General features: G+C 66.5%; 6 protein-coding genes across 6 annotated transcripts; 2 read left to right on the plus strand and 4 right to left on the minus strand.

Moving 5' to 3' along the window:
• Positions 1-101: 101 nt before the first annotated feature.
• Positions 102-2704, minus strand: RHOBADRAFT_47346 (uncharacterized protein; the record flags this gene model as incomplete). Its single annotated transcript, XM_018414969.1, has 13 exons — positions 102-233; positions 511-556; positions 623-754; positions 824-927; positions 951-1066; positions 1134-1528; positions 1604-1709; positions 1782-1934; positions 1997-2047; positions 2112-2188; positions 2260-2277; positions 2346-2444; positions 2559-2704. 13 exons carry the CDS (start codon positions 2702-2704, stop codon positions 102-104), a joined length of 1575 nt encoding a protein of 524 aa, XP_018267944.1.
• Positions 2705-4103: 1399 nt separating this feature from the next.
• RHOBADRAFT_39941 (uncharacterized protein) lies at positions 4104-7247 on the minus strand (the record flags this gene model as incomplete). Its single annotated transcript, XM_018413671.1, has 13 exons — positions 4104-4341; positions 4425-4489; positions 4560-4663; positions 4730-4750; positions 4814-4967; positions 5037-5266; positions 5510-5603; positions 5667-5901; positions 5990-6065; positions 6157-6203; positions 6315-6437; positions 6522-6943; positions 7026-7247. 13 exons carry the CDS (start codon positions 7245-7247, stop codon positions 4242-4244), a joined length of 1893 nt encoding a protein of 630 aa, XP_018267945.1. The 3' UTR covers positions 4104-4241.
• A 1273-nt stretch (positions 7248-8520) lies between these two features.
• On the plus strand, positions 8521-10439 carry RHOBADRAFT_50368 (uncharacterized protein). Its single transcript, XM_018415304.1, has 10 exons — positions 8521-8836; positions 8896-8970; positions 9036-9076; positions 9141-9205; positions 9272-9374; positions 9442-9485; positions 9557-9598; positions 9723-9791; positions 10013-10096; positions 10160-10439. Exons 1-10 carry the CDS (start codon positions 8627-8629, stop codon positions 10267-10269), a joined length of 843 nt encoding a protein of 280 aa, XP_018267946.1. The 5' UTR covers positions 8521-8626; the 3' UTR covers positions 10270-10439.
• Positions 10440-13404: 2965 nt separating this feature from the next.
• On the plus strand, positions 13405-14435 carry RHOBADRAFT_47350 (uncharacterized protein; the record flags this gene model as incomplete). Its single annotated transcript, XM_018414970.1, has 2 exons — positions 13405-13614; positions 13701-14435. The coding sequence occupies 2 exons, from the start codon at positions 13405-13407 to the stop codon at positions 14433-14435; spliced, it is 945 nt and encodes a 314-aa protein (XP_018267947.1).
• A 120-nt stretch (positions 14436-14555) lies between these two features.
• On the minus strand, positions 14556-17493 carry RHOBADRAFT_67008 (uncharacterized protein). Its single transcript, XM_018419149.1, has 13 exons — positions 17459-17493; positions 17358-17400; positions 17163-17286; positions 16926-16998; positions 16546-16849; positions 16163-16338; positions 16063-16081; positions 15877-15997; positions 15644-15720; positions 15549-15571; positions 15222-15463; positions 15078-15151; positions 14556-15008 (listed from the first exon to the last, which is right to left on the minus strand). Coding segments are annotated over exons 1-13 (1542 nt in total). The 5' UTR covers positions 17461-17493; the 3' UTR covers positions 14556-14744.
• A 259-nt stretch (positions 17494-17752) lies between these two features.
• On the minus strand, positions 17753-20366 carry RHOBADRAFT_67009 (uncharacterized protein). Its single transcript, XM_018419150.1, has 10 exons — positions 20202-20366; positions 20000-20052; positions 19854-19911; positions 19703-19773; positions 19560-19636; positions 19266-19464; positions 18842-19112; positions 18733-18776; positions 18427-18666; positions 17753-18357 (listed from the first exon to the last, which is right to left on the minus strand). The coding sequence occupies exons 1-10, from the start codon at positions 20341-20343 to the stop codon at positions 17968-17970; spliced, it is 1545 nt and encodes a 514-aa protein (XP_018267949.1). The 5' UTR covers positions 20344-20366; the 3' UTR covers positions 17753-17967.
• Between the last annotated feature and the right edge of the window lie 3940 nt (positions 20367-24306).

The following is a 24306-nucleotide window of genomic DNA, read 5'->3' on the forward strand; positions in this document are numbered from 1 at the left end:
GCGAGAGATAGGCTTCGGCCCGAGGCGGGCGAGAGGAAGTCGACGACGATGCGAGATAGAGAGGAACTGGGTGCCGCCGGGCACGCTCGTGGCGGCCACGTCTATGCGACGTTGTCGCCGATGGCCGACTGAGGACGGTCCTCGTCGCTGAGGCCGAGACGGCGCCACTCGCCCTCGATCTCGGCGCCGGACAGGCGGGGCATCTCCTTGGCCATCTTGACGTACCACACCTTCTCGATGTAGCCGCGCGCGAAGATAACGTCGACGGCGCGTTGTAGACCCCCCAGGCGATGCAGGAAAGGGAGGTAAGGGCGGGAGGGAAGGGGAGGGGGGCAGGAGGAGGGCGGGGGTGAGGAGCGTCAGTTTCGGGGTTCTTTTGCCGTCGCGCGACCGTTCAGAAGGAGAATACTCACTCTCTTCGAGGGAGCGACCGGCCGTCTCGATGTAGTAGAAGTGAATGATGGGGAGGAAGCACAGGTTGATGGCGCCGAAGAAGGCGAAGCAGCCCACGGCCGACGACGCGAGGAACGGCGGCGTGAACATGACGACGGTGAAGCTGTCAGGGGAAGACGACGTCAGTCTTAGGGAACGACGAGAGGAGGAGGGAGAGAGAAAAACGCACTTCCACAGCCAGTTGTTGATGGTCGAGACGGCGTTGGCGTTGGTGCGGGTCTTGAGCGGGTTGATCTCGGCCGGGTAGAGCCACGGGAGCTCAAGCCAGGTGAAGCCGAAGAAGGTGAGGAACAGGAAGATGCTGCAGAGGGAGGAGCAAGAGTCAGTTTGAGAAGGTCGGGAGGAAGGTCGAAGAGAGAGTGGGACGCACCCGACGACGGCGCCGTTGACAGCGTTACTGTCCTTGCCCGGGATCAGGCACGCCATGATTAGGAACATCGAGAGCGCCTGGCCGATGGTGCCGATAAAGTAGAGCTTGCGGCGGCCGACCTTTCGACGAGCGGGAACGAGATGCACGCCGACAGGGCGTAGACGGTGGCGAGGACCGAGCCGAGGATGAGCGCCATGTTGCGGCTCTGGCCGAGGTACTCCTCGAAGATGGGCGTCGAGAAGTCTGCGTCGGGAGGAGGTCAGTCAACTTGGGAAGGCCGAGTTGGAGGAGAGGGCGAGCGAGGACGCACAGATGACGGCGTTGCAGCCACCGATCTGCTGGAACAGCTGCGACGACGAGCCGAGGAGCATGCGGCGGAAGTGCTGGGTCGGGCCGTTGGTGATGAGGTCGCGCTTGCGCTGGCGGAGCTGGCCCTCGAGCGAGTCGTGGATGACCTTGGTCTGGAGGATGACGGTCTCGCTGTCGAACGGCGCCGGGTCGAGTGCGGCGACGACGCGCTGACCCTCGACCATGTGGCCCTTCGAGATGAGCCAACGCGGCGACTCGGGGAGCCAGATGAGCATGATGATGAGGCCGATGGCGAAAATGCACTGGAGCGCGATGGGCACGCGCCACGAGACCGACGAGTCGAGGTACGAGAAGCCGAGGTCGACCCAGTACGAGATCATGGTGCCGGTCGAGATCCTGTACGTAGGCGGAAGGGGAGGTCAGTGCGCGCTCGACGACGACGACTCGGGCACGGGGACGAGCAAGACGTACATGGCGGCCTCGATGAAGACGGCAAAGCCACGCGAGTGAGCCTTGGCGCACTCGGCGTGCCACGTCGGGATGGTGGACGTCTCGAAACCCGTGCCGAGTCCGGTAACTGCGAGGAGGACGACGCCGTCAGTGCTCGAGGTCGCGTTTGTCCGGGACGGTGAGGAGGAGTTGGACGCACCGATACGACCGATGATAAATTGGCCACCGGCCCAGGAGCCACGGAAAGCGGTGATCTGGATGATGACGCCGAGGATGAGGATGATGGCGCCGGTGAACATCATCTTGCGACGTCCGAGGCGGTCGCCGAACATGAGGGCAAAGATGGCGCCGCCTGCAGGAGGTGGAAGGTTAGCGGCGACCCTCGTGCGCGACCCGTACAAAGGCGGGACGCACCGAGGCAGCCAATCTCGTAGATGGCGACGTAGAAGGCCTGGAGGACCGAGGCTGCAGGGCGAGGACGCGGGTCAGGAGCAAGTTCTTCCACCTCGGAACGACGAGAGAGACGGACCCTTGTAGGTGCCCTGCTGAGCCGGGTCGCAGGCAGGGAAGACGCGAATGAATTGCGGAGCCGAGATGATGCCGGACCTGTGAGTTTTGAGAAGCGGGTGAGCAGGACGTCCCTCGCGGGAAGCGGGAACGATGCGAGATGGACGGACATGACACCCTGGTCGTAACTGCGAGACGAGGAGAGAGAGTCAGCGAGGCGCGGAGTGGCTCGTGAAAGGCGACGACGAGGACGGACCCGAAGAGAATGAAGCCCATGGACGCGCAGATGGTGATGAGGGCGCCGAGCTTGTCGCCGCTGGTGCCCATGTAGGTCGGCACGCCCGAGGCGTCGATGCTGCGGGCGGCGGACAACAACGACAGGTTCGAGGGAGGAGGGAAGGTAGAAGAGTCTGTCAGCGGCGGGACGCGGTGGACGACGCTCGAGACGAGGGGAGAGAGTGGGACGCACGCAGTGCCTTCAGCCATGGTGGCGCCCTGGAAGGTGCTCTTCTTGCGGTTCATGGCGCCGTCGCGAGAGGGCGTGGGCGACGAGTGCGCAAACTCGCGCTTCTCGGCCGCCTCTTTGGTGCGTTGCTTGTCGTTGACGAGACTCATGGCGACAGCGTCTCGATGATGGTGGAACCAGGGAGAGCGATGGAGGGAAGAGAGAAGAGGAGCGAGAAGCCGGACGAGAACGGTACGAGCTCCCCGGGGTGCTCCCTTTCGCCCCCCGCAGTCTCTGCCACCTTTAGCGTCTTGCCCGCGCTCGGTCTCCTCGTCCGCCCGCGCTTGAATGCGAGCCCCCTCGCTCGCCCACGCTCCTCGTCCGTGGTCGCCACAGGGCCCCCTCCCTTTCTTTCCGCCGGTCCAACCTCGTCCGCGCGGCGAGGTGCACGGACCCAATGCCTCCTCCTCGTCCTCGTCGAGAGCGCGCGCGTTTAGTCTCTCGAACGCGCTCGTTTCGCACGTCGCTACTATGTCATCGAGCGGGCACTGTGGCCGAGCTTCTCGCATGACGCTCGCACCTGGCCCTGGCTGTCCTCTGCGCGTGCGAGAGTGGACGACTGCTTCCCGGCGTGGGTGCCGCTTCTTGGCGGAACTCGAGCGAGCGGTCGGGCAGACGAGAGCGAAAGATGCAAACGGGTCACGGTGACGTCGCTGCGATTGCAGAGGCAAGTCAACCGAGGCAATCCGGCGCGGTTCCCGACAAGGTTGCCCGTGCTTTGAACCCGCTCGCGTTCGGTCCCTTGCAGCTCGTTGTGCGAGCGGCGCTCGTTTCCACCGGTTCGAGCGCGCTCCTCCTCAGCTTGCTTAGGCCGAACTCGGCGAGAGAAGAAGCGTGTCTGACCATGACCGTCGCCAGCGTGTAAGAAGGTGCGGCGTCGACGCCGCTCGTGCTCTCGTTCGAGTCGCCGCCGCTCTTTGCCGCGTCCGCACTGTGCTCGATCTCTCTCTGCGCCGCCTCGCGGTACGCGCTCAGCTCGCGAGCATCTTTCCAAATTCCCCTTACGCTGCTGCAGCCCCCACGGCCAAGTACTCTCGCTCGCTCGGTTTGCTCGAGCCGCCGGTGACCGGATCGCGAGCCGGTTGGGGGGTCGACCGCGGCTCGCGAGTGGAGGAGGGAGGTGGCTCCTGGCGAGGAGCGAGCACGAGGAAGGCGGCGAGCGGAGCGGTTCCGACGGAAGCCTGCCGAGAACCGGCAGCTCTGCGTACGAACTTGGCTCACGAGTACCTCCTGAAGTGGTGCCGAGCGCACGCTGCCGAGCGTGCGCCGCTCGCGAAGCTGCGAGACGCACGAGCCGGTGGCTCGACTTTGACTTCTCGATGACCTTCTCGCCGTACTTTCGCTTTCGTACGCTCGCGTCCAGGCTCGCCGCAAGTCGACACTGCGCGGTCTTTATCGCTCTCTACCGCGAGCCTGGAAAGCGGTTCTGCGCAAACTCGTCCTGGAGAAGTGCACGGACCGAGGGCGGCGTACCTTCTCGAGAGAGCTTTCCTCGAGCCAGAGCGCGGAGAAGTCGACGTAGAGTACATTGCACTGACTTGGGATTCTTCGAGGTAGCAGACGAACAAAGGGAACGAGCGCGACGAAAAAGGCGGCCGAGAGAGGGGCTTCGACGGTATCGAGACCAAGGAGGGAGGGTGCGACCGCTTAGAAGCGCGGGTCGTGGATGTGCTTGTACTTGACGGCGTCGGGAGCGGTGTCTCGCAAGCCGAGCTCGATGAGCTGGATCTGCATGGCGAGGTGCTTGCTGTGGACGTCGTCACGGCGGGGCGCGAGGAAGAGTCAGGTTCAGGCTCGAGCTGGGCGCGCACGGCAGGACGAGAGACGCACCTGTAGCAGCGCGCCTGGAACAAGTTGCCCGACTGGAGCCAGAAGCGGTCGACGCCCGAGTACCTCTGCGCACGAGGGAGAGGTGTTAGTCGGGGCTGGTCGAGAGCGAGAGGGAGGAAGTCGAGGTGGACGTACCCAGACGCCCGGGATCTCGCCCTGCGCATCGGCGCCCCAGACGGAGCCGAGACGTTCGGCGACGTCGTCCGAGATGATCCGGCGCACGGTCTCGCGCTGCGAGGCTGCGAGCGGGAAAAAGTCAGTTTGGGAAGGTCGACTTGCACGCTCGAGAGAGGCGAGGGACGCACTGTAGCCGGTCGCCATGACGACTGCGGGCGATAGAGAGCGTGTCAGGACGAGGCACACGAGAGGGGAGGAGAACGACGACGCACTCATGTCGGCCTCGATCAAGGTACCGTCCTTGAAGAGAACGCCCTTCTCGGTGAGCTTCTCGACCTCGACGCCCTGCTTGATCTTGATCTTGCCGTCGGCGATGAGGCGGGAGCATCCGACGTCGATGTAGTACCCGCCACCGTCGCGGAAGTACTGCGAGGCCGGGCAAGAGCGAGTCAGTCACGGCCTCGGCGTCTCGGTCGAGGCGAGATGGAAGCGCACCTTGATGAAGAGCGAACCCGGGTACGGGTTGTGCTTGAAGCCCGCCTTCTCGAGGTCCTCGAGGAGCTTCTTGTCCTTGATCGCGATCCTCTTGCCCGCCTCGACGTGGAACTCGGCGAGCAGGTCGACGGGCAGGCTCGTGAGCATGATGTCGGCGTCGTCGAGCGGCGGGCCGTCCTCCTCGTAGACGCCGTTCAGGAGCTCGGGAATGCCGTGCTCAGAGCTCATGACTGCGTGCGGCGGACGATGAGGGCAAAAGGTCAGTGAGAGGGAAAGAGGAGGAGCCGGGACGGCCGGCGCGTCGCGCTCAGACGGCTCTTTGACGTGACTCGTCGTCCGTCGGCGTTCGTCGAGACGCTGAACGACTCGGCTCGACGACGGGAGGAGAAGTGGGGGATGCGAGGGAGAGGGAGAGAGACAAGGGAGAGGGAGAGAGACAAGGGAGAGGGAGGGAAAGGAGGGGAAGGACGTACCGTAGGTGCTGCTGCGCTGCACGATGGTCGTGTCGACGCCGTGCTCGTAGAAGTCTGCCGCGATGTCGTGTCCACTGTTGCAGCAGCCGATGACCTGGACGAGAGGGAGAGGTCAGTCGACGCTTTGCGGCCGCAAGAGGGGGAAAGAGGGACGCACGACAGCCTTCTTGCCCGCCCAGTCCTTGCCGTGGCACCCGGCGTGACCCGACGAGTGCGTGATGTAGCCCTTGAACTCGTCCCGAGGGAAGGAGGGAAGGCGAGGCTCGCCCGAGAACCCGCTCGCGAGAACGAGGTGGTTGACGTGCATCTCGCGGTCGTCCTGGCCCTCACGCTTGACGCGCACGGTCCACTGCTTGGTCTGCTCGTCGTACGTCGGGTTGCGCTCGATAGTCCTGTGGACGGAGCGGCCGGGTCAGTCGGGTCCTCTCGATTGGTCGGAAGGGGTCCGAGCGGGAGGGCGAGGGAAACATGACGACGCACGACTGCAGCCAGATGTTCAGCTCCATCTGCGACGCGTACTCCTCCATGTAGTTGGCGAGCTTGTCCTTGGGCGTGTCTGCGTGAATGCTCGACAATGTGAGCGCTAGTTCGAGAGGACGAGGGACGGCGGGAAAGGGAGACGAGGGACGGTGAAAGGAGCCACGCACAGATGGGCCAAGTCTTAGGGAACTGCATGTAGGCAAAGTGGTCGGCCCTAGAGAGTGGGACAAGGAGAAAGGCGCAAAAGTCAGGTCGAGGATTATCGAGAGGAGGAGATGGGGAGGAGGAGGAGGCGAGGGGAGGCGGGAAAGGGGTAGGGACGCACCAGACCGGGTCATGCAGGCAAAGGGTGTGGTACCGCTTGCGCCACGAGTCGCCGACGCGACCGTTCTTCTCGACGACGAGCGTCTTGATGCCGATCGCGCCAAGCCGGGCCGCGAGCATGAGGCTGCGCGAGGGAGGGACGAGGCGTCAGGACGATGATGAGGTTCTCGCGAAGAGACGCTCGAGAGAAGAGGACGAGAAAGCTCACCCGTTCTGGCCGCCACCGACGATGAGCACCGTCGGGTCCTCGCCCTCGAACCGGATCTGCTTCTGGCGCCGGTCGAGCCAGTTCTCGCTCGAGTCGTGCGTGCCGTGCTCTGCGCCGAGTGGACGACGGTGCCCGGCAAACTCCTCGTGGCCCTTGACCTCCCACAGGGCAGTGAAGAACGTGAAGGCGCGCCAGTCACCCGACCCGGGCGTCGACTCGCGCAGGCGCAGGAAGCCCTTGCCGCGAGAGTCGGCCGTCTCGAACGTCGTGAAGGCTTGGAGCCAGTTGGCGTCCTTGTTGATGACGGCGTCGTGGGGCTTGATGACCTTGAGGCTGCGGATCTCGGGGACGCCGTACTTGTCGAGGTGCTGCTTGATCTCGCCCTTGGCGCGCTTCAGGCTGTTCATGTCAAAGTCGATGGTCTGTACATGTCGAGAGAAGGGTCAGATTGGTGCGAGTGCGTCCTCTCGCGCTCAAGAGAGAGGGAGAGAGCAGACGACGCACGAGGATGTCGCGCCAGGAGCCGTCGTCGGTGAAGTGGCGCTCGATGCCGACGACGTCCTTGGCGTCGAAGGCAGACTGGAGCGAGGCGCAGAAAGCCGTAGCAATGTCGGCGGGCGAGCTGGTGCGCTCCTTGGTCGGGGTTGACGACTCGACGTGAGCGACGGTGCGCTTGATCGAGTCGATGACGGAAGGCTGAGTTTGGACGTCGGCAGAGGGTGGCATGGTGCTGCTGGTGGTAGTCGTAGTTGAGGGACTTGAAGAAGAGGAGGAGAGAGAGCGAGCGAGGGTGGGGAGCAGCTCCGAGCGCGCAGCAGTGGGGCCGGCGCGATACGAAGCGAGTCGCCTTCTGCGTGCGGGGCAGCGCTGCCTGCGTGAGCGCGACTCGTCCACGGAGCGCAAGCGGCCGGCCGGTGCCGAACAGCGAGGTGGGGACAGCTCGAAGTGTTCCGAGTCCAAGTCGAGCTCGCTGGGCGGCGGTCACGAGCCCAAGCCTTAGCGGGAGTCGCTCTGCTCCGGCCCGATAGCGCAAGGGCTGTGGGGCGTGCTGCAGGGAGGGGTCCGTCCCTCTGTGCAACGAGAACGGGGTGCGCGAGCGGGAGGAAGAGAGCGACGTGGAGGAACGAATCGAGCTGCTCCCTCTCCACCACTCTCGCGCCCAACCGCCTAAGCGCACGCCCAGCTCCCGCCAGCTCGCACACAGCCGCACAGCTCGCGCGCACACTTGTGCCTGCATTGCGCCGTGCCGGACAGCTCTGCCGGCCGATCAGCCCTGGAACGCCCTTCCGCGCGTCCCTCGCTTCCGGCGCTCTCGACCAGTCGCGGTACCGCTCCAGCAGGGCTATCGTGGGACGAGGGATCAGATGCGGCGGCTCCCGGGGCAGCGGGGCGAGGTGGACGGACGAGCCTCGTTCTCATCAGTGCGAGGGCGAGTCGACGGTGTGGACGTCCAGGCGGGACTTGCGGCGGGGTCCTACGCGGTCCTGAAGGGACGTCGAGTGTGGTCGACCCGGCGCAGATGCTCGAGCGCAACTCTGAGCAACGCTGTCGTCGACTTCCCCACCTGTCGGCCCTTGTCTGGTCCAGGCTCGTGTCCCCGCAGGACCAGCCACGGGACGCTTTCCCCTCCCTGCGCGGCAAGGGGAACTTCCGACCGCTCTGGCGCGAGGACGGAGCTCGTCGAGCGCGCCGTGACCTGCTGCACGCCGTCGCCGGCGGCCGGTCGCTCCCTCGCAACGCTCGAGACGGCGCGATCGCTCGCTGCGCTTGCTCGACGGTCACGCGCTGCGCTCGTAGCGCTCGCAGCAAGCCCTGTGCGGGGCCCGGGAAGGGAACAACAGGCGACGGTTCGAACGTCCGCGAGCGCCCGCTCAGATTGACGCCCGTCCCGCGTTCCCCTCCTCGGAACGGCTTCCCCACCTCATTCCCTCTCCAACCTCGCGCGCTTCCGCTCGTCTTTGCTTCTCGCTCCACACGTCGTCTCGAACACACACCTGCTCGCCTCGCGCTCCTCGACACCGCCCAACACCTCCTCCTTCTCAAGCCCTCCTCGCCTCGCCCCCTCACCCTCCTCGTCCCTCGACGCGCCCCTCGACTCGCACGCCATGTCGAACCAAGTCCAACCTCCAGCAAGCCTCGAGAAGGTTGGCTCGCCCTCGACGCAGCACGACCTCGAGGCGCAAAACCTCGGCCTACTCGACACGGACGGCGGCGCCTCGCTGCGGCGGCAGATCTCGGTGCAGCTCTCGGCAGAGCAGTTCGAGCGCCTCTACCTGCAGCCTGGAGGCGCGAAAGCCAAGGGAGACTTGGCCAAGGTGCGTCGTCCGTTTCGTCGCGAGCTCTCGGACCGCGACTAATCCTGTCGCCCGCGCAGCGTTTCGCAAACCCGACGCCGCTCGGCGTCGCCTCCTTCCTCCTTTGCTTGACGCCTTTCAGCTGTTACTTGATGGTACGGGTCGTCTCCCACTCTCGAGGAGAGAGAGAGCCGCTCTGACCCCTCCCCTCGTCTCGCAGGGCTGGGTCGGCACGACGACTGGGGCAGCACCGGCTCTCGTGTGCGTCCGCCTCTCCCTTCTGCGCATCTCTTTCACTTATACCGACTCACTCTCGGTTCTGCAGCGGCGCCATGCTCTTTGTCGGCGGCCTCGGCCTCACGCTTGCCGGCCTTCTCGAGTGGGTTCTCGGTGCGTCCAGTCGCCCTCTTCTCTCCCTCGTTTCCGCCGGCGTGGGCTCATCGGTCATCCCCACAGGCAACACGTTTACGTCGGTCGTCTTCATCACGTTCGGCGGCTTCTGGTGGTCGTTCGGCTACCTGCTCGACGTCACCAACGACGTCGCAACGACGCTCGGAGCGTGCGTCCCCTCTTTCTTCCTCTTCGTCTCCCACGAGCAGGACCTGAGCCCCTGCTCTCTCTCGCAGAGCCTCGACGGACTACAATGGCGGCATTGCCATGTACCTCATCTGTGCGTCCTCCTCGATTTTTCTGCCTCTCTCTCCTCGTGGCCCCGACTGACAGGCATAATCTCTCGCGCAGGGTGGGCCGTATTGGTGCTCATCTACCTCATCGCGTCTCTCCGTACGTGTTCCACCATCCTTTGCCCTGTGCGGCTCGAGGCGCTCTCGCTCGAACGAGCGCACGCACCGCTTCGGGCCAGTTTTCGCGGCCTTACGGTCCCTGACACTTCTCGTGTACGTGCCAGGCACCAACGTCGTCTTCGTCGCGCTCTTCACGTTCCTCGAGATCACCTTCTGGCTCCTCGTCACCGTCTGTACGTCTCTCTTCCCCTCGATTCCTCCCCTCCTGCTCCTCCTCCTCCTCCTTCTCCTCCTCCCTCTCCCACTCGATGTCACTCTCCCCGCGTACCCGTCCCTACTACTCGCAGTCACCGAGCGACGTCCTCCACGCGCTGCGCCCTCGCATCTCTCGGGACCGCTCGACCGAGGCTCTAGCCAGGACAGCACGTCTGACCCTGTCCTTGCCGTCCCGCAGACCTTCGTCTCGCCAAGGGCAACCCCAATGTCGAAATGCTGCTCAAGGCGGCAGGCGCATTCGGCTTCTTGACGACCATCATGGGTGCGTCGTCGTCTCCTCCGTCATCTCCTCCTCGCCCGCTCACCTTTCGTCGCTGTACGACAGGTTGGTGGCTCGAATTTGCCCTGCTCATGGAGTGTACCGGCGTTCCCGTCAAGCTTCCTGTTGGGGATCTCTCTGGGTTCCTCTCGGGCCGCCGTCACCACGCCGACTGAGCACCATCGCCGACTTGCCCTCGTCGCCACTTCTCTCGACCGCTCTCACCCGCCACATCTTGGTCACTGCATCTCTGTGCCTGTCTATGCTTGTACGTCTCTTCTCCTCGAACGAAGCCCTTGAACGTAGCCCTCGAAGGTTGCCAAACGAAGTCATGTTTCTCAGTCAATCTCGAGAGACGTCCCTCCTCTCCTGCTGCACTACGTCCTGCTCGACGAGAAGAGAGCTCCGACCCTGCTCAGAGCCGAGCTCACCGCCTCCCCGACGTGCTCGGCCGCAGCGAGCCCGACGTCGGTCTCCGCCGCGACGAGGTCGGCGGCGGCTGCGCTCGCGCCACCGCCGCCGGTCGACGAGCGAGGGTCGGGCGGCGACAAGAGCGACGAACCTGCACCGTGCGGCGGGAGAGCGCGCGAGGGCGTGGGCGAGGGCGTGTCCGAGGAGAGTGGGCGACGGCGACGGCGCGAGGAGCGAGAGGGCCCGTGCGCATCCAGGGGCGAGTGGATCGGCCGGCGCACGCGTTCCCGCTCGGTCGCGTGGAGTGTGTGGATCTCGTGAGGTGGGGCCGGGAGGGAGGAGGTGCGCGAGGGCGGTGGTCGGCGGCGAGGAGACGATTCAAGGGACGGTTCTGGCACTTGGCTCGGCAACGGGCGAGGCCGAGAGCGAGAGGATCGCGAGGTGTCTGCAACACAGTGGGTCAGTGACTGCGAGGGTTGGCGAGAGAGAGAGAGAGAGACTACGCACAGCCGCCAGAGGCGCGAAGGTGCGTCGTCGAGCGCGGCCTTCCCAAGTTGCCCTCGCCCGTCGCCGCCTTCTGGCCGCGCCGCGACGCCCCCCTCGTCACCCTCTCTTCGTCCGAGGCACCCAGGACCGGCGTCGAGGACCGTGTCGAGGCCATAGACGTCGTCACGCGCCTCCTGCTCGACGAGCGCCCCTCGCCGCCGTCGTCGCTCGGCGGCGCCGACACGACAAATCTCGGCGTCGCCTGGCGGTCCCGCACCTTCTTCTTCTCGACGACTGGCTCGTCGAGAACAGCGCCCTGCTGCACCACCGCTCGCGCCTTCTCGTCGTCCTCCCCGCGCTCCATCTCGACCTGCGCGAGCCGGATCCGCTCCCGCTCTGGCTGCCACAGCTCGAACTGTCTGACCCTGCTCACCCTCCGGTCGCCCCGAGCGGGCGTCGAGCTCGAGCGCTCTCGACGCCGCCGACCTCGCCGCCCCTCGCGCTCAGGCCCCGCGTCCTCCTCGTCGGCGCCGGCCTCGTCCATGAGGTCCCACTTCTCGAGCATGAGCCGCGTCGCGGCTTCGGCCGAGAGCGTCTCGCGGACGTGCAGGCGGGGCGGGGCGGGCACCAAGGCGTGCGGCGAGGGACGGCGGCTGACGTGGACAGGAGGAGGAGGAGATCGCGGCGAGTTGGACGAGCGGCGAGTCGAGGGCGGCGAGGCGTACAGCAACGATGCGACAGAATCGCTTGAGTCGTCGCCAAAGCTGGAGCGACGACGTCGAGGCATGGCTGAGGGCAAAGAGCGAGTCCAGCTTGAGCGGACGAGCCTCGTTCGCCAGAGGTCCGCGGACTGTCCGTCGGGCTGCTGCGCCGGCGACGAGGCGCAGGTTTCACGCGGAGCTGGAAGCGGTCGAGAGTCCGTGTCGATCGCTTGCGTCGAAGCGCTTCTCTCGCTGAACGACCTCGCGCTCTCGGGCCTCGAGCAGACAATGCTGAAAAGGGATCTCGTTGCAGGGACTCTGGCTCTGCGCCCGCTCCAGGAAATCGAGCTGAGCGGCCAAAGGGCTCGTCGGACAGCAGGCTCTGCGAGTCGGGACCGTTCGACGAGGGCGCGAGGTCGAGGCAAGGCGAGGTCGAGGCTGCAGGATCGAGACGAGGCCGGCCCTTCGAGATCCTGGTCGAGAGCGTCGAGAGATGTCGAAGAGGTTCTGCGGCCGGGACAGGAAAGAGTCAGTGCGTCGCTCTTGAGAGGCAAGGGTTGAGGTTGTCCTGGTGCATCAGGGGTTGAAAGGTGGCATCAAGCCCGCCGCTCCGACCCATCCAGGCATGGAGGGCCTCGCAACTGAATGCAGGAGGGCGGATGATCAGGCGCAAATTATCATGTTGAGCATCACGCGCAGGAGGGGGGAGGTGCTCGACCGGCGCGAGGGAGGGCGAGGTCTAGGAGAGGGAAGAGGGACGCGGGCGCACCTGTAGCAACGAGCCGCTCCCGCCCGAGTAGTCCACCTTGTCTCGTCCTCCTTGCCAGACCCGCCGAGCCGCTGCAATGTCCCCGCCCGCCCTCCTCTACCGCCCGCGCCGCGCAGAAAGTCGAGCGAGGCGTGCGGCCTCGCACGCAGGCGGTCGCGCCGTGTACAGCTCGACTGGACGAGTCGGACTCGGTGGCAGAGCTGGCGAGCTCGCCGCACGGGTGGCCGTTGCTGAGTCGAGCCTGGAAAAAGTGCTGGGAGGTCGATGGCGGGATGGCGCCGTTGGGGAGGCGGTTAGGCGCGCTGGAGGCCGGCGAGCATGTGCCTGGCGAGGGTGCGCGTCTCTAGCTGCGCCAGCACGTGGACACAGCGAGAGCGGGTGAAGGGTGAGGAGGAGACGGAGCAGAGGGCGAGATGAGGCGATGTTGTCGCGCTCGCTCTCGCTGGGCCAGCGCGGCCAGCCTGATGGGCTCCCTGGGTGCGACGCAGAACTGCTCATGCCACCCTGGCAGTCCCGCCTCGCGAGGTTGAGGCGGTCTCTCCTCCTCGTCTGGCGCCCGTCGCTCGCCCGCTCCCAGCTCGCCACGGCTTGGCTGAGCGGCGGTGCGACAGCTCAGGGTATGTACCCAGACCCTTGCTCTCTTTCCACTCGAGCTCGACGCGCTCTGAGCTGTATTGGCCGCCCTCTCCTCGTCCCCCGCGCTGGCGACCAGACTCTCTCGCGTTCCGACCGCCGGCGCGCGTGTGCCGCATGCGCGCTCCCGCTCGACAGCGCTCGATCCTCGCTCGGTCGCCTGCTTGCCTCGTATCGGCGATGCGGCGTCCTCGCTCGCACCTCGTCCTCCCGTCCGCCGGACTCTCCGGACGATGCTCGGTGCGCCCGCTGTCGCCGAGGCTCTCTCTCCTGCTCGCCAGGGCTTCGTGCTTCTCTCCACCGGCTCAGAGATGTCGCGCCGCCCTTCAGTTGCCGACGAGGCGGCGTACCCGCCGTACAAGTCGCGCCCGAGCCTCACCGCCTCGGACGTCGAGACGACGCCCGCCGGGCACGGTGCGCGTGCGCCCTACCGGGCGGGCAGCGCTGTGGGAGCAGGAGGCGGCGAGGGACGATACCTGCAGGCGGCGCAGCAGATCGAGCTCACGCAGGAGGACAAGCAGGTGCGCCGAGCACTTTCTCTCCCTGTCGTCCAAGGCTCCCGCGAGGTGCGCCGACTGCCGACTGACCGTCTGACTCTCGTCGACAGGAAGGGTACGATGCCACGCTCCTCAACCTGCCCGAGCGCAACACGACTGCCGTTCCTCCTGCGCACGAACCTGTTCCCGGCTTCCTCCCCTCGGCCGGCCCTCCCGCCGCCCTCGCGGCCAACCTCCCCTACGCGTCTCGCGCCCGCGACGACTCGTTCGACGACGTCGACCACAAGCGGCGCAGCAACGGCACGACTGGCGGCGGCGGTGGCGGCGGCGGAACGAGGAAGAAGGGCGTGCGGCACGACGCGACGAGCGCGGCGCACGACCACCACCGCTCGCGCACCTCGGGCGGCGGCGCAGCGCGCCAAAGCAGCAGCAGGCGTCGCGCGAGCAAGAAGCGGCAGCTCAAGTGGTACCAGAAGCCGCTCGCGCTCGGCGCGCTCCTCGCCCTCTTGCTCGTCTTCGGACTCGCGGTCGGCCTCGGCGTCGGCCTCACCAAGGGCAAGAAGAGCGACGACGGCAAGGCGTCGACGGCCAACGTCGGCAGCTCGGCGCCGGTGCCGCCGGGCGGCATCCAGCCGAGCCAGTCGAGCACGACCGGCAACGACATTCAGGTCTCGGCGTCGTCGAGCGACGCCGCGGTCGGCGTTGCCGGCGTCACGATGCAGCCGACGGCGGCAGCGGACGGTATCGCCCCGACGGTGGCTGTGCGTCCAGCGGTGTCGAGGGTGACGGCGACGGCGACGCTCGGCGGCGAGGCTGCAGCGAGGCGAGCGGCGCGGTGGGCCTGAGCGGCGGACTTTCGTTTCTCCTCTCTGCGTCTTTGTGCAGCTCGAACATAATCACTATCAGTCTTTGCTTTTCAGGCGAGAGAGCAACGCGAGACCGAGTGCGCGAAAGAGAAGGAGAGAGACTGAGAGACTGATTCTGTGCAAGCCGACCCAGACCGTACAAGCCGCCCCTCTCTCGTCTCGACGACGCCCCGCCTCTCCTTGTACAAGCCCTCCTGAGCTCGCCGGCTGCTGCCCCACTGGCGAGACCGCTTCATCGACCGCCGAGCTGTCGCCGCCGCACGCCGTCGACGCCGACCGGCCGCTCGCTCAGCAGACGGCGTGCGTCTTGCCGTGCTTGCCGGCGAGGCTGTGCTTCTCGTGGAGGTGCACCGTCTTGTTGGCCTTGCGGTGCGTCGGGTGGTGCTCGGACTTGATGTCGCCGGCGGCGCCGTCCGTCTTCGAGAGGTGCTTCTGGACCTCGACCGGCGCCGACTCGAGGTAGTCGATCGTCTCCTTGAGGTCGCGCACGAGCGTCTCGCAGCGCGAGCGCGAGAGGTCCTCGCGGACGACGACGCGCAGGACCTTCATGTGCTGCGAATCGGGACGACGAGGGTCAGTGCGCCGCAGACGAGGAAGGCGAGACGAAGCGCCGACACGCACGGAGCAGGACGGCATGAAGGTGTACGCCGGGAGGACCCAGCCTCGCTGCCGCATGTGGGCGGCGATGGCGAACTCTGTGGCAGACGAGGCGTGAGCGACGGGCCAGAGGAAGGAGGAGAAGGTAGGGGAGGACAGCGGACGCACCGTCGTACGGCTTCTCCTTGACGATGCGGAACGCGACGAGCGGCAAGGCCTTGCCCTCGCCCTCGCTGATGACCTCGAACAGGCCGTCGCCCATCTTGCGCACCTCGTCGGCGAGAAAGTCTCCCGTCCTCGTCGCGTTGAGCATGATGGCGCGGTACCCGCTCTTGCCGAGGCGAAGCAGCTGGTAGTACTGCCCGATGACGTTGACGCCGCTCTTGCTGAAGTTGAGCGTGAAGCTGACCCTGCGAGGCGCCGAACGAGGTCAGCTCGCGCTCAGGGAGCTTCGACCAGTGCTCGACGACCGAGGAATGCGAAAGAGTGACGCACTGCGGCGCGCCGAGGTAGTTGACCTGGGTACGAGAGGAGTGAATCAGTCTTCTGGGAAGGTACGCTGCGTCGAGGAGGAGGTGATGGTGACGGACCGTGAAGAGGAGCTCCTCCGGGAGATACGACTTGTTGCGCCAGAAGGCCCACCCGACGCCCGCGTAGACGAGACCGTCTGTGTACATGCAGATACGAGTCAGTTCGAGGTGCTGTTCCGTACAAGGGAGGGTGGAACGGGGAGGCGAGCGACGAGGAGGGGAGGCGAGCGCCGAGGAGGGAAGAGGAGGAAGCCAAAGACGACGGCGGGCCCGAGAGCGAGAGTGGGACGTACACTTGTGGCCCGACGTGTTGATGCTGCTGACGAGAGGAAGGCGGAAGTCCCAGACGAGGTCGGGGTTGACGAACGGTGCGACGAAGCCGCCCGACGCCGCGTCGACGTGGATGGTGACGTCCTGTCGAAGCACAGGATTGTGAGTCGCTCGTACCGCATGGCGAAAAGAGGGAGAAGGGGACGTACGAGACCCTCGGCCTCGTTCCTGCGAGCGATGAATAAAGAGACAAGGTCAGGTGCCGTTCTCGAGGAAGAGGCTCGAGCGCCGACTTGAGCGAGAGCTCACTTCTTCTTGAGCTCGTCATTGATCGCCGACACGTCGTCGTACCCGCCGTGATACGTGTTGCCGAGAATGGCGACGACGAGGACCGTGTTCTCGTTGACGAGGTCGACGAGCTCCGACGGGATGGCGTTGTAGACGCCAGGGCGGGCGTTCCAGTAGCGCTCCTCGACCTCGGTGTACTGCGGAAGCACGCAAAGGGCCGAGGGAGCGCGTCAGTCGAGGTTTTCGAGCGGTGGAGAGACGGAGAAGAGAGAGAGAGGAGGGAGAGCGAGGCGAGGGCGAGTCAAGGAGAGAGAAGGGACGCAGGGACGTCGAGAGGGAGTTTGAGAGGATGACAGGGGAAGGGAGGGTAGGAGAAGGATAGAGAGAGCGAGAGTGGGACGCACGCGAGCCGCCTTCTCCCAGCAGACCTGGACCGACGACGCCATGACGATGTTGGGCGAGTCGGTCGACTTGCCCTCGGCCTTGCGCTTGTTCTTCCAGCGGCGCTTGGCGGCGAGGACGGCGAGGATAATGGCCTCGCTGCTGCCGACGGTCGACGTGCCGACAGCCTCGTCCTCCTCGTTGTCGCGCGGCGCGTTGAACAGGCGCGAGATCATGGACACGCAGCGGTGCTCCAGCGTTTCGAGGCTTCCGTACTCCTCGACGTCTATCATGTTGATGGCCAAAGCGGACGTCATGAGCTCCTCACTGCGACGAGGAGGTTCAGTGCGCGGTCAGGACGAGTCCGGGGGCGGCGAGAGAGAGGGAGAGAGAGGGGACGCACGCCTCGGGCTCCATGTACGTCGTGACGAAGCTCGCGAGGTTGAGCGACGGGTTGCTATTGCCGAGGAGCTCGTCTGCGCACGAGGAGAGCAAGGAGGAGGAGGAGAGAGCAAGGAGGAGGAGGGGGGAGAGAGTCGAGTCGAGGAGGCAAGGTCAGTCCGGGCCCGACTCTCGAGGCATGCCCGCCTCCGAACGTCGACCCCGTCGAGGCTGAGACATCGCAGACGTCGAGACGCACCCTGGACGAAGCGCTTGGCGAGCCTCGGGTCCATCTCGTCCTCGCCCATCTCGAGCGCCGGGATGCCCTGCGCGGCCGCGCGCGAGCCGTAGACGGTCGACGAGACGTGGTGGCTCTCCGAGGGCTTTATTCGAGGGGTCCAGAGCTGGTCAGCGGTGGTCCAGGAGACGTAGTCGGCGAGAGAGTGCCTCGCACGTTGTCGGAGACGCGCGAGTCGGCGGGAATGGTTCGGAGACCCCTGCGATGTGTGACCTGGTCAGTGGTGCTCGATGAGGGCTTGCGAGGAGTCCACGCACATGATGAAGCTGCTTGAGGGTGTGGTGAGAGCGCGAGAGGCCGTTACGAGGAGCGAGGCGAACCTGCGCAGCTGCGTCGGCTTCCCCCGCTTCCCCGCTGATCGCCTCATTTGCGAGCAGCGTCAGACACCGCTTTTGGCTCCTGGGCTCATTTTGGGAGCAGCTGGCACTGCTTCGGCTCGTACGCGGACCTCTCTCCCTCCCTCGACAGCTGGCTTGCCTCTCTCCGCGCCGACGAAGCGGCAGCAGCTCGCGACGGTCGCGGGGACAGTGCCGAGGATGCGGACGACGTAGAAAAGTTGCAAGGAGAAGGGGAAGAGGGGAGAGCTACAGCGCGAGGAGGGGGGAAACCAGAGAGGGTGAGGCGCAGTGTCTGTCAAAGGCGAGCGAGTGTGATAGAGGGAGGGAGCGAGAATTATGGCGAGGGAGGGAAGGGGAAGGGAGGGGGCCGGGAAAGGGGGAGGAGAGAGAGAAGAGAATGTCCATCGTGCGCCCGAGTCGAGAGGCGCTCAGGCCGCGAGAGCGGCGACGAGCGCGACCGCCCCCGCCGCGACCGACCACACGCTGCCGCCCGCCGCGCCCGAGTTCTGCTTGCTCGGCGCCGTCACCTCGGCCTGAGTCGCCGTGCCGGACCCGCTCGCGCCCGCGCCGCCGAGGTTGGTCGTGTAGTTGCCGATCGGCCGCGTCTGGTCCTCAAACTTGCAGTCGTCGTTCGAGCACGTGCACTCGTTCTTGATCGGGTCGAAGAAAGCCGTCAAGCAGTCGGACGGGAGCGTGTGCCGCGTGTCGCCCTCGCGAGGCGCCGGGACCGGGTTGTCGGGCGTGGGCGAGTCGCCCGGGCAGTAGTAGCACGTCTGCCACGGGAACTCGTAAAAGTCGCACTTGTTGAGGAGCCCGGCCTGCGCGCGCGAGTCGGCGAGTCAGGGTCGGCGACGCACAGGAAGAGAGGGAGAGAGGGAGAGACGCACCATGTTCTGGGGGATGCCATTGCAGATCTTGTCGTCGGCGGGCACGGCGGGCACCTCGCACTTGAGGGCGTCGACGTCGCCCATCTTGTCGTTGGTGACCGGGTTGCGCACCCACTCGAGGAGCTGGGCGTTGCTCACGATCCACACGTTATCGTGCGACTGGACCCAGTCGAGGAACTCCTGCAGCATCTCGCGCATGGCGATAGGGTCGTCGACGCCCGGGTAACCGACGGCGAGGTGCTGTAGGCGAGAGATGGGTCAGTGAGGGCAAGAGGGGGAGGACAAGAGAGAAAGAGGACGACGCACGATAGGGTGCGAGTACAGGCCGAACGGCTGACGGTTGCCGTCATCTGCGTCGACGAGGTAACGACCGTCAGTCTCGGCTGACCTCGAAAGGGCTCGAGGGGGGACGCACAGTGGGTCAAGAACGAGAACTTGAGCCACTCGAGGACCTTGGCGTAGTCGGTCGAGTCGAGCCACGGGTCCATGAGGTGGATGTCGCTCTGCGAGTCGCCGAACGTCGAGTACATCGGGATCTCCCACAGGCCGGGGAGCTTGAGGCGGCCCTGGCAGATGTCGGCCTGCTCGAGACAGTTGTTGGCGACGCCGTTGTCGAGCGTGTAGGGCCAGAAGGCGTCCGTGTTGCTCGCGTTGGCGTACGTCGCGCTCGTCATCGACGAGTCGTACTGTTGGCGGCGTCGCGAGGGATGGACGAAGGGCAAGAAGGCGCAGGGAGGGAGGAGGAGGGGGAGGAGGAGGAGGAGGAGGAGGGGCAAAGCTGGTCAGCGATCCGGCCGCAGCTGAAGCTCTTGAGAGAGAGAGACAGACTGTGGACGCACGGTGAAGGATGCGTTGTGGAGCGCCTCGAGCGTGCTGCCGTTCCAGCTGAGAAGCGGCGCGCGGAACCCGATGATGTCCTTGAGCGGAATGCCGGCGAACGCGTTGAGCGCCTTGAGGTTGCCCGTGATCTCGGACACGTTGGGCGTGCCGGCGTGCGTCATCGTGTGGTCGGCGATCTCGGTGTTGTTGTTGACGTACCTGCGCGAGGAGGGGGAGAAGGGCGGGTCAGCGAACAAGCCAGTGGAGACCAGTCGAGGGAACGTGCGGGCAGGGCGCGAGGACTTGGGGCTCACATCTCGGTGACCATCGAGTAGTTGGTGTACGACAGGCTCGTGTAGTAGGTCATGCGCGGCGTGCAGCCGTTCGGGTTCTGCGTGCGGATCCGAGGCGTGAGCGGTCGACGGAACGAGGGAGAGGCGAAGAGGCAGGGGCGCACCTTGCGGCCGCCGAGAAAGTACGACATGACCTCCTTGGTGTAGAGCTGGATGGCGTCATCGGCGGTAAAGGCTGTGGGACGGCGGCCGACAGTGAGCGACGCACTCTTGGCGGGGAGAGGATGCGCTCGAGGGGGAAAGGGGGCGACGCACTGACGAACTGCGGCACGTTCTTCGGGTCGAGGCCGCCAGGCGGCGAGGTAGAAGCGCACTGCAAGGACGCAAGGAGGAGAGGGTCAGGTCGACGAGGCTCGCAGGAGAGGGTGGGGAAGGAGGAGGGAGGGGAGGGGGGGACGCACGAGGCAGTCTGGCAACTTGCACTGGCTCGAGTCGCACGTGTAGCCGGCACTCTCTGCGATGGGCGCGAGTCCAGGTCAGTGCACGCGTCCGCTGGGCGCGAGCCGAGCGGGTGGGTCGAGGGGCGAGGTGGCCAAGGGGACGAGCGCCACCTCACGTCTCGGCTGGGGCGGGCAGGGGGGACAGAGGGAGAGGGAGACGCACCAGGAGAAGACACTGGCCCAGTCAGTGCGCCGCCCTCGCCGCCGTTTGCTCCGACCGCGGCCGTCTGGGCGAGCGCCAAGGTTGCGAGGGCGAGGAGCGACACGAGGCCGAGGGTGGCGCGCGAACGCGTACGGGACGGCATCGTAAGAGGTGCTGGATGCGGTGCGAGGGCGGCGCGGGCACTGCTGCTGTCGAGGGAGCAAAGGGACGGACGAGCGCGTTGAGCGAGAGCTGGACTCGGAGACGCCGATCGAGCCTCTCGCCCTCTCGCCTCTGTCGTACGCCCTAACCGGTGCACAGAACCAAGCTGCAGTAACAGTACGAAGACACAGGCCCGGCGCAGAGACTACAAGACGCAACCCCAAGCGCAAACCTCCTCGAAACCCTCCGCCTCGAGCCCCCGACCGCGCCGGCTCAGCGCCACACGCACCCTCCCAGCTCCCAGTGGTCCCTCTCCCAGTCGTACTCGCCCTCGCCGTGGGCGAGCGCGCCCTCGACCCGCAACACCTTGCCCGCCGCGACGAGCGTGCGCAGGATCGTGTGCACCTCGTGCGCGACGAGGACCTGCTTGTGCATGGCGCGGTCGACGATTGCGGCCTGCGAGACGACACCGAAAGAGTCAGTTGCCGGTCCTGCCGAGAGAAAGAGAGAGAGAGAGGGAGAGAGAGAGGGACGCACGCAAGTCGACCCAGAGCGCTTCCACAGCTCGCCCTTGACCCACGCCACCGCCCTCGACCAGTACTCGACGTTGGTCCGCCCCTCGATGTCGGTCCAGAACGCCGGGAGGAACCACCTGCCGACGGGCGGCTGCTCGACGGCGCCGGCGCCCTCGGCGGCTGCGGGCGCGCTGACCGCGAGCGGCAGCGCCCACTGGGCGACGTGCCGCGCGTGGACGAGCCGCAGCGACGACTTGCCGGCCCAGAACGCGAGCGGCGGCTCCGAGCGCGTCAGGAGCGCGATCGCGCCGGGCAGGTCGGCGACGAGGCCCGTGCGCGCCGCTTGGTCCTCGGCGACGCGCTCGAGGAAGGCCGGCAGCGAGCCGTCGGGCCCGGCGGCGGCGACGCACAGCTCGACGATGCGGGCGAGGTCGGCGTCGGCGGGGAGGCGGCCGAGGGCTGACGCGAGGGTCGGCTCGTCGAACGTGATGCCGAGCGGGAGGAGCGTGTCGGGCAAGGGGAGGTCGACCTTCTCGAACGGGTCCTTGGGCACGATGCTGACCGCGCACTCGATGTCGTCGTCGTCTGCGGCGCGAGAGGGGTACGGCGAGGAGAGTGAGCGAGTGCGCGCAGGGAGGGAGAGAAAAGGGGAATCGGGGACGCACTGGCTTGCCGCGTGCCAAAGTCGGTGTAGTCGAGCGCCTTGGCGCTCAGCCCGCTCGCGTCGACCGACAGGTCGACCTTGCCCTGCGACAGGAGCTCGAAGAAGGCGAGCATGTCGCCCTCGGCGGGCACGAGCGGGAACGTCGTCCCGCCCGACTCGTGCAGGTCCTTGTCAAAGTCGGCCGCCTCGCGCAGGCGCGACACGCTCGTCATCGACTCGAACCGGAGGATGAACCTGCGAGAGAGAGGGCGAGTCAGTCGAGAGAGACCCAAAGTGAGGAAGGAGGCCGAGAGACGCACTTGTCGTGGTAGACGAGACCCGCGCCCGGCGCTCGGCGGTCCTCCTTGCGCGTCTGCATGATCGACTTGGCCCTCAGGTCCTTGATGACGTCCTCGACGACCTCCTCGGGGAAGGGCGCGAGGAGCGCGCCGCCCTTGGCTGAGTCGTACAGGTGCTCGTCGGTCGCGACGATGGCCTGCGGGCGAGGGAGCGCGTACTCGACGGTCAGCGTCTTGGACATGGGCAGGAGAGAGTGACAGTGAGAAAGGGACGCACCTTGCAGGCACCACGTGCGAGGTCGTGCAGCCACTCGATAGGCGGCTCGAGCTTGCTCGGCACGACCGAGTCGCCGAACGGCAGGTTGACGATCGACTCGAGGCGCAGCTGGGCCGTGATGTGGTAGCTGCTGTGGATCTTGGCGAAGCGGCGGTGTGTGTCGGCCGAGGCCTCGAGCGGGTTGACCGTGTACTGCGCGAAGAGCTGCTCGAGCGAGGCGGGGAGCGGGACGACCTCGGCGGCCTGGACCGCCGGCGTCGGGACGTCGCGCATGAGGCGACTGCAAAGGAAGAAGTGTGTCAGGGAAGCTCGACCGGGTTCGAGAGAGGGGTTTGAGAGAGCGAGGACGCACATCTGGGCCTTGTTGACCTTGGCGCGCAGGAACCGCACGCAGCCGGCGAGGTCGAACGCCGTCATGCTGTCCGGGAACGGGTCGTGCACGACGTCTCGGCCCTCGGCGTCGAACACGACGAGGTACTCGGCGACGAGGCGGTCAAAGTAGGCGCGCATGGCCGGCTTGTTGTTGAGGATGCTGATGGCGCGCTGCTTGATGGCCGAGCCCTTGTTGCCCTGGAAGAAGTCCTCGAAGATGCGGTAGTTGACGCGCGCGCCGAGGTGATGGGCCCGGGCACGCAGGACGGCGTACGCGTCGAGGATGAGGTCGTCCTGCTCGGGCGTGTAGAAGTTGCGCGTGAGGCGACGGCCCTGCTCGAGCTCTGGGCGAGGCGGAACGGGCACGTCGAGGAACTCGTCTTGCGTGCCGCTGTCGACCGTCTCGGCGGGTCCTGCGGCGGCGTCCTTGGCTCGCGCCGACTCGTCGCCCTCGCCGGCTGCTGCCGCCTGCGCCCGTGCGAGGGCCTGCGTCCGCCCTCGCACCTGCGCCTTGGTCTTGCGCTTCGGGACGCGCTTGGCGAGGCTCGGGAGGTTGGTGCTGACGGCGTACGGGTTCTTGGCGGCCTGCGCCTTCTTCTGGATCGACAGGGGGACGAGCGACTTGAACGACGGGTCGGGCGGCGCCACTGGAGCTCCGTCTGCAACAGCGCCGGCGTCGGGAGCGGGCAGGAGGCGACAGAGCTCCGAGTCGAGGTGCTTGGCGTCGATCTGGCGGCGCGGGTCGAGAAAGGCGCGGTGGAGCCAGTCGACCGTCGCGGCGTGCAGGTCGGGCTGGTCGTGCTCGGCCCGGAACCGCTCGAGGATGCCGACCCAGTCGCGCTCGCGCTGCTCGGACGCCTCCTGGACCTTGCGGTGGAGCGCCTTGGCCGCGTTGGCCTTGCGCACCGCCTCGTCGACGGCGATCTCGTCGTCCTCGTCGTCGTCGCCATCCTCGGCGACCTTGACCTTCTTCTTGCGCGAGCGACGAGATTTGGCGGCGGCGTCGAGGTCGTCGAGGAGGCGGTGGTGCGTCGAGAAGAGGTACTCCTTGACGACGTCGACCGGGGCGAGGAGGGCGTGGGCCCACTTGACGAGGTCCTCGGCGCGGTTGTCGGCGTCGGTCGCGAGGCCAGGGTCGTGCTGGACGAGGCGGACGAGGAAGGTGCGCTGACGGTCGGCGAGCTGGTACGTGTCGCGCCACCGGTCGGCCTTGATGAAGCCGCCGCGTAGGACTTGCTGGCCGATCCACGTGCACTTGTCCGGGAAGCGGTCGTCCTCGATCGGCTCGCGCTGTGCCTTGTCCCGACTCGGCCGCATGCTGGCCGACTCGAGCGCCGTCCAGTACTCGCCGACGGCGTCGTTCGAGTCGAGGTCGCACACGTCGACGAGGGCGCGGTCGCCGCCGAGCGCGTACAGGGGGACCGTCGTCGCGAACCGCCAGTGCGTCGCGAGCTTGGGGCGGCTGCTCGGCTCAAACTCGTGCGGGTCGGACCGGTGCGGGATGAGCGGGGCGAGGAGGCGCAGGTGGAGGAGCGACTCGAAGTTCTTCCACATGGCCGCCTTGCGCTTGGGCTGGTGCGGGCGGATGACGGCGACGATGTCGGCGGGCGCGGCCGACATGGACAGCTGGCCGTTGTCCGGCTCGGCGAGGAACGCGTCGAGCGCCTCGGACTCGAACGGGAGCGGGACGAGGCGCACGTAGACGCCGATCGGCATCTGGTCGAGGATCGTCTTCTGCGCGACGACGAACCCGTCGTCGTCCCTGCGCACGGCGAGGTGCGCATCGTCGGCGTGGCGAAAGAGCCAGCTCGCGAGCCACTTGTGCATCTGGCGAGCGCGTGCGGCGAGCCCTTGGCGG

The sequence above is a fragment of the Rhodotorula graminis genome (assembly GCF_001329695.1).
Source record: "Rhodotorula graminis WP1 unplaced genomic scaffold RHOBAscaffold_18, whole genome shotgun sequence".
Lineage (NCBI taxonomy): Eukaryota > Fungi > Basidiomycota > Microbotryomycetes > Sporidiobolales > Sporidiobolaceae > Rhodotorula > Rhodotorula graminis.

Bases quoted from the DNA above. Each gene is read 5' to 3' on its own strand.
- RHOBADRAFT_50368 (XM_018415304.1), top strand. From the start codon at position 8,627: ATGTCGAACCAAGTCCAACCTCCAGCAAGCCTCGAGAAGGTTGGCTCG. The intron at 9,077-9,140 runs GTGCGTCCGCCT...TCGGTTCTGCAG, and splicing joins GGGGCAGCACCGGCTCTCGT to CGGCGCCATGCTCTTTGTCG. The intron at 9,375-9,441 runs GTGCGTCCCCTC...TCTCTCTCGCAG, and splicing joins GTCGCAACGACGCTCGGAGC to AGCCTCGACGGACTACAATG.
- RHOBADRAFT_67008 (XM_018419149.1), bottom strand. The intron at 16,339-16,545 runs GTGCGTCCCACT...GTGCTTCCGCAG, and splicing joins GCTGGGAGAAGGCGGCTCGC to TACACCGAGGTCGAGGAGCG. The intron at 15,152-15,221 runs GTGCGTCCGCTG...CGTCTGCCACAG, and splicing joins CAAGGAGAAGCCGTACGACG to AGTTCGCCATCGCCGCCCAC.
- RHOBADRAFT_67009 (XM_018419150.1), bottom strand. From the start codon at position 20,343: ATGCCGTCCCGTACGCGTTCGCGCGCCACCCTCGGCCTCGTGTCGCTC. The intron at 20,053-20,201 runs GTGCGTCTCCCT...CGCCCATCGCAG, and splicing joins TGGGCCAGTGTCTTCTCCTG to AGAGTGCCGGCTACACGTGC. The intron at 19,637-19,702 runs GTGCGCCCCTGC...ATCCGCACGCAG, and splicing joins ACTTTCTCGGCGGCCGCAAG to AACCCGAACGGCTGCACGCC.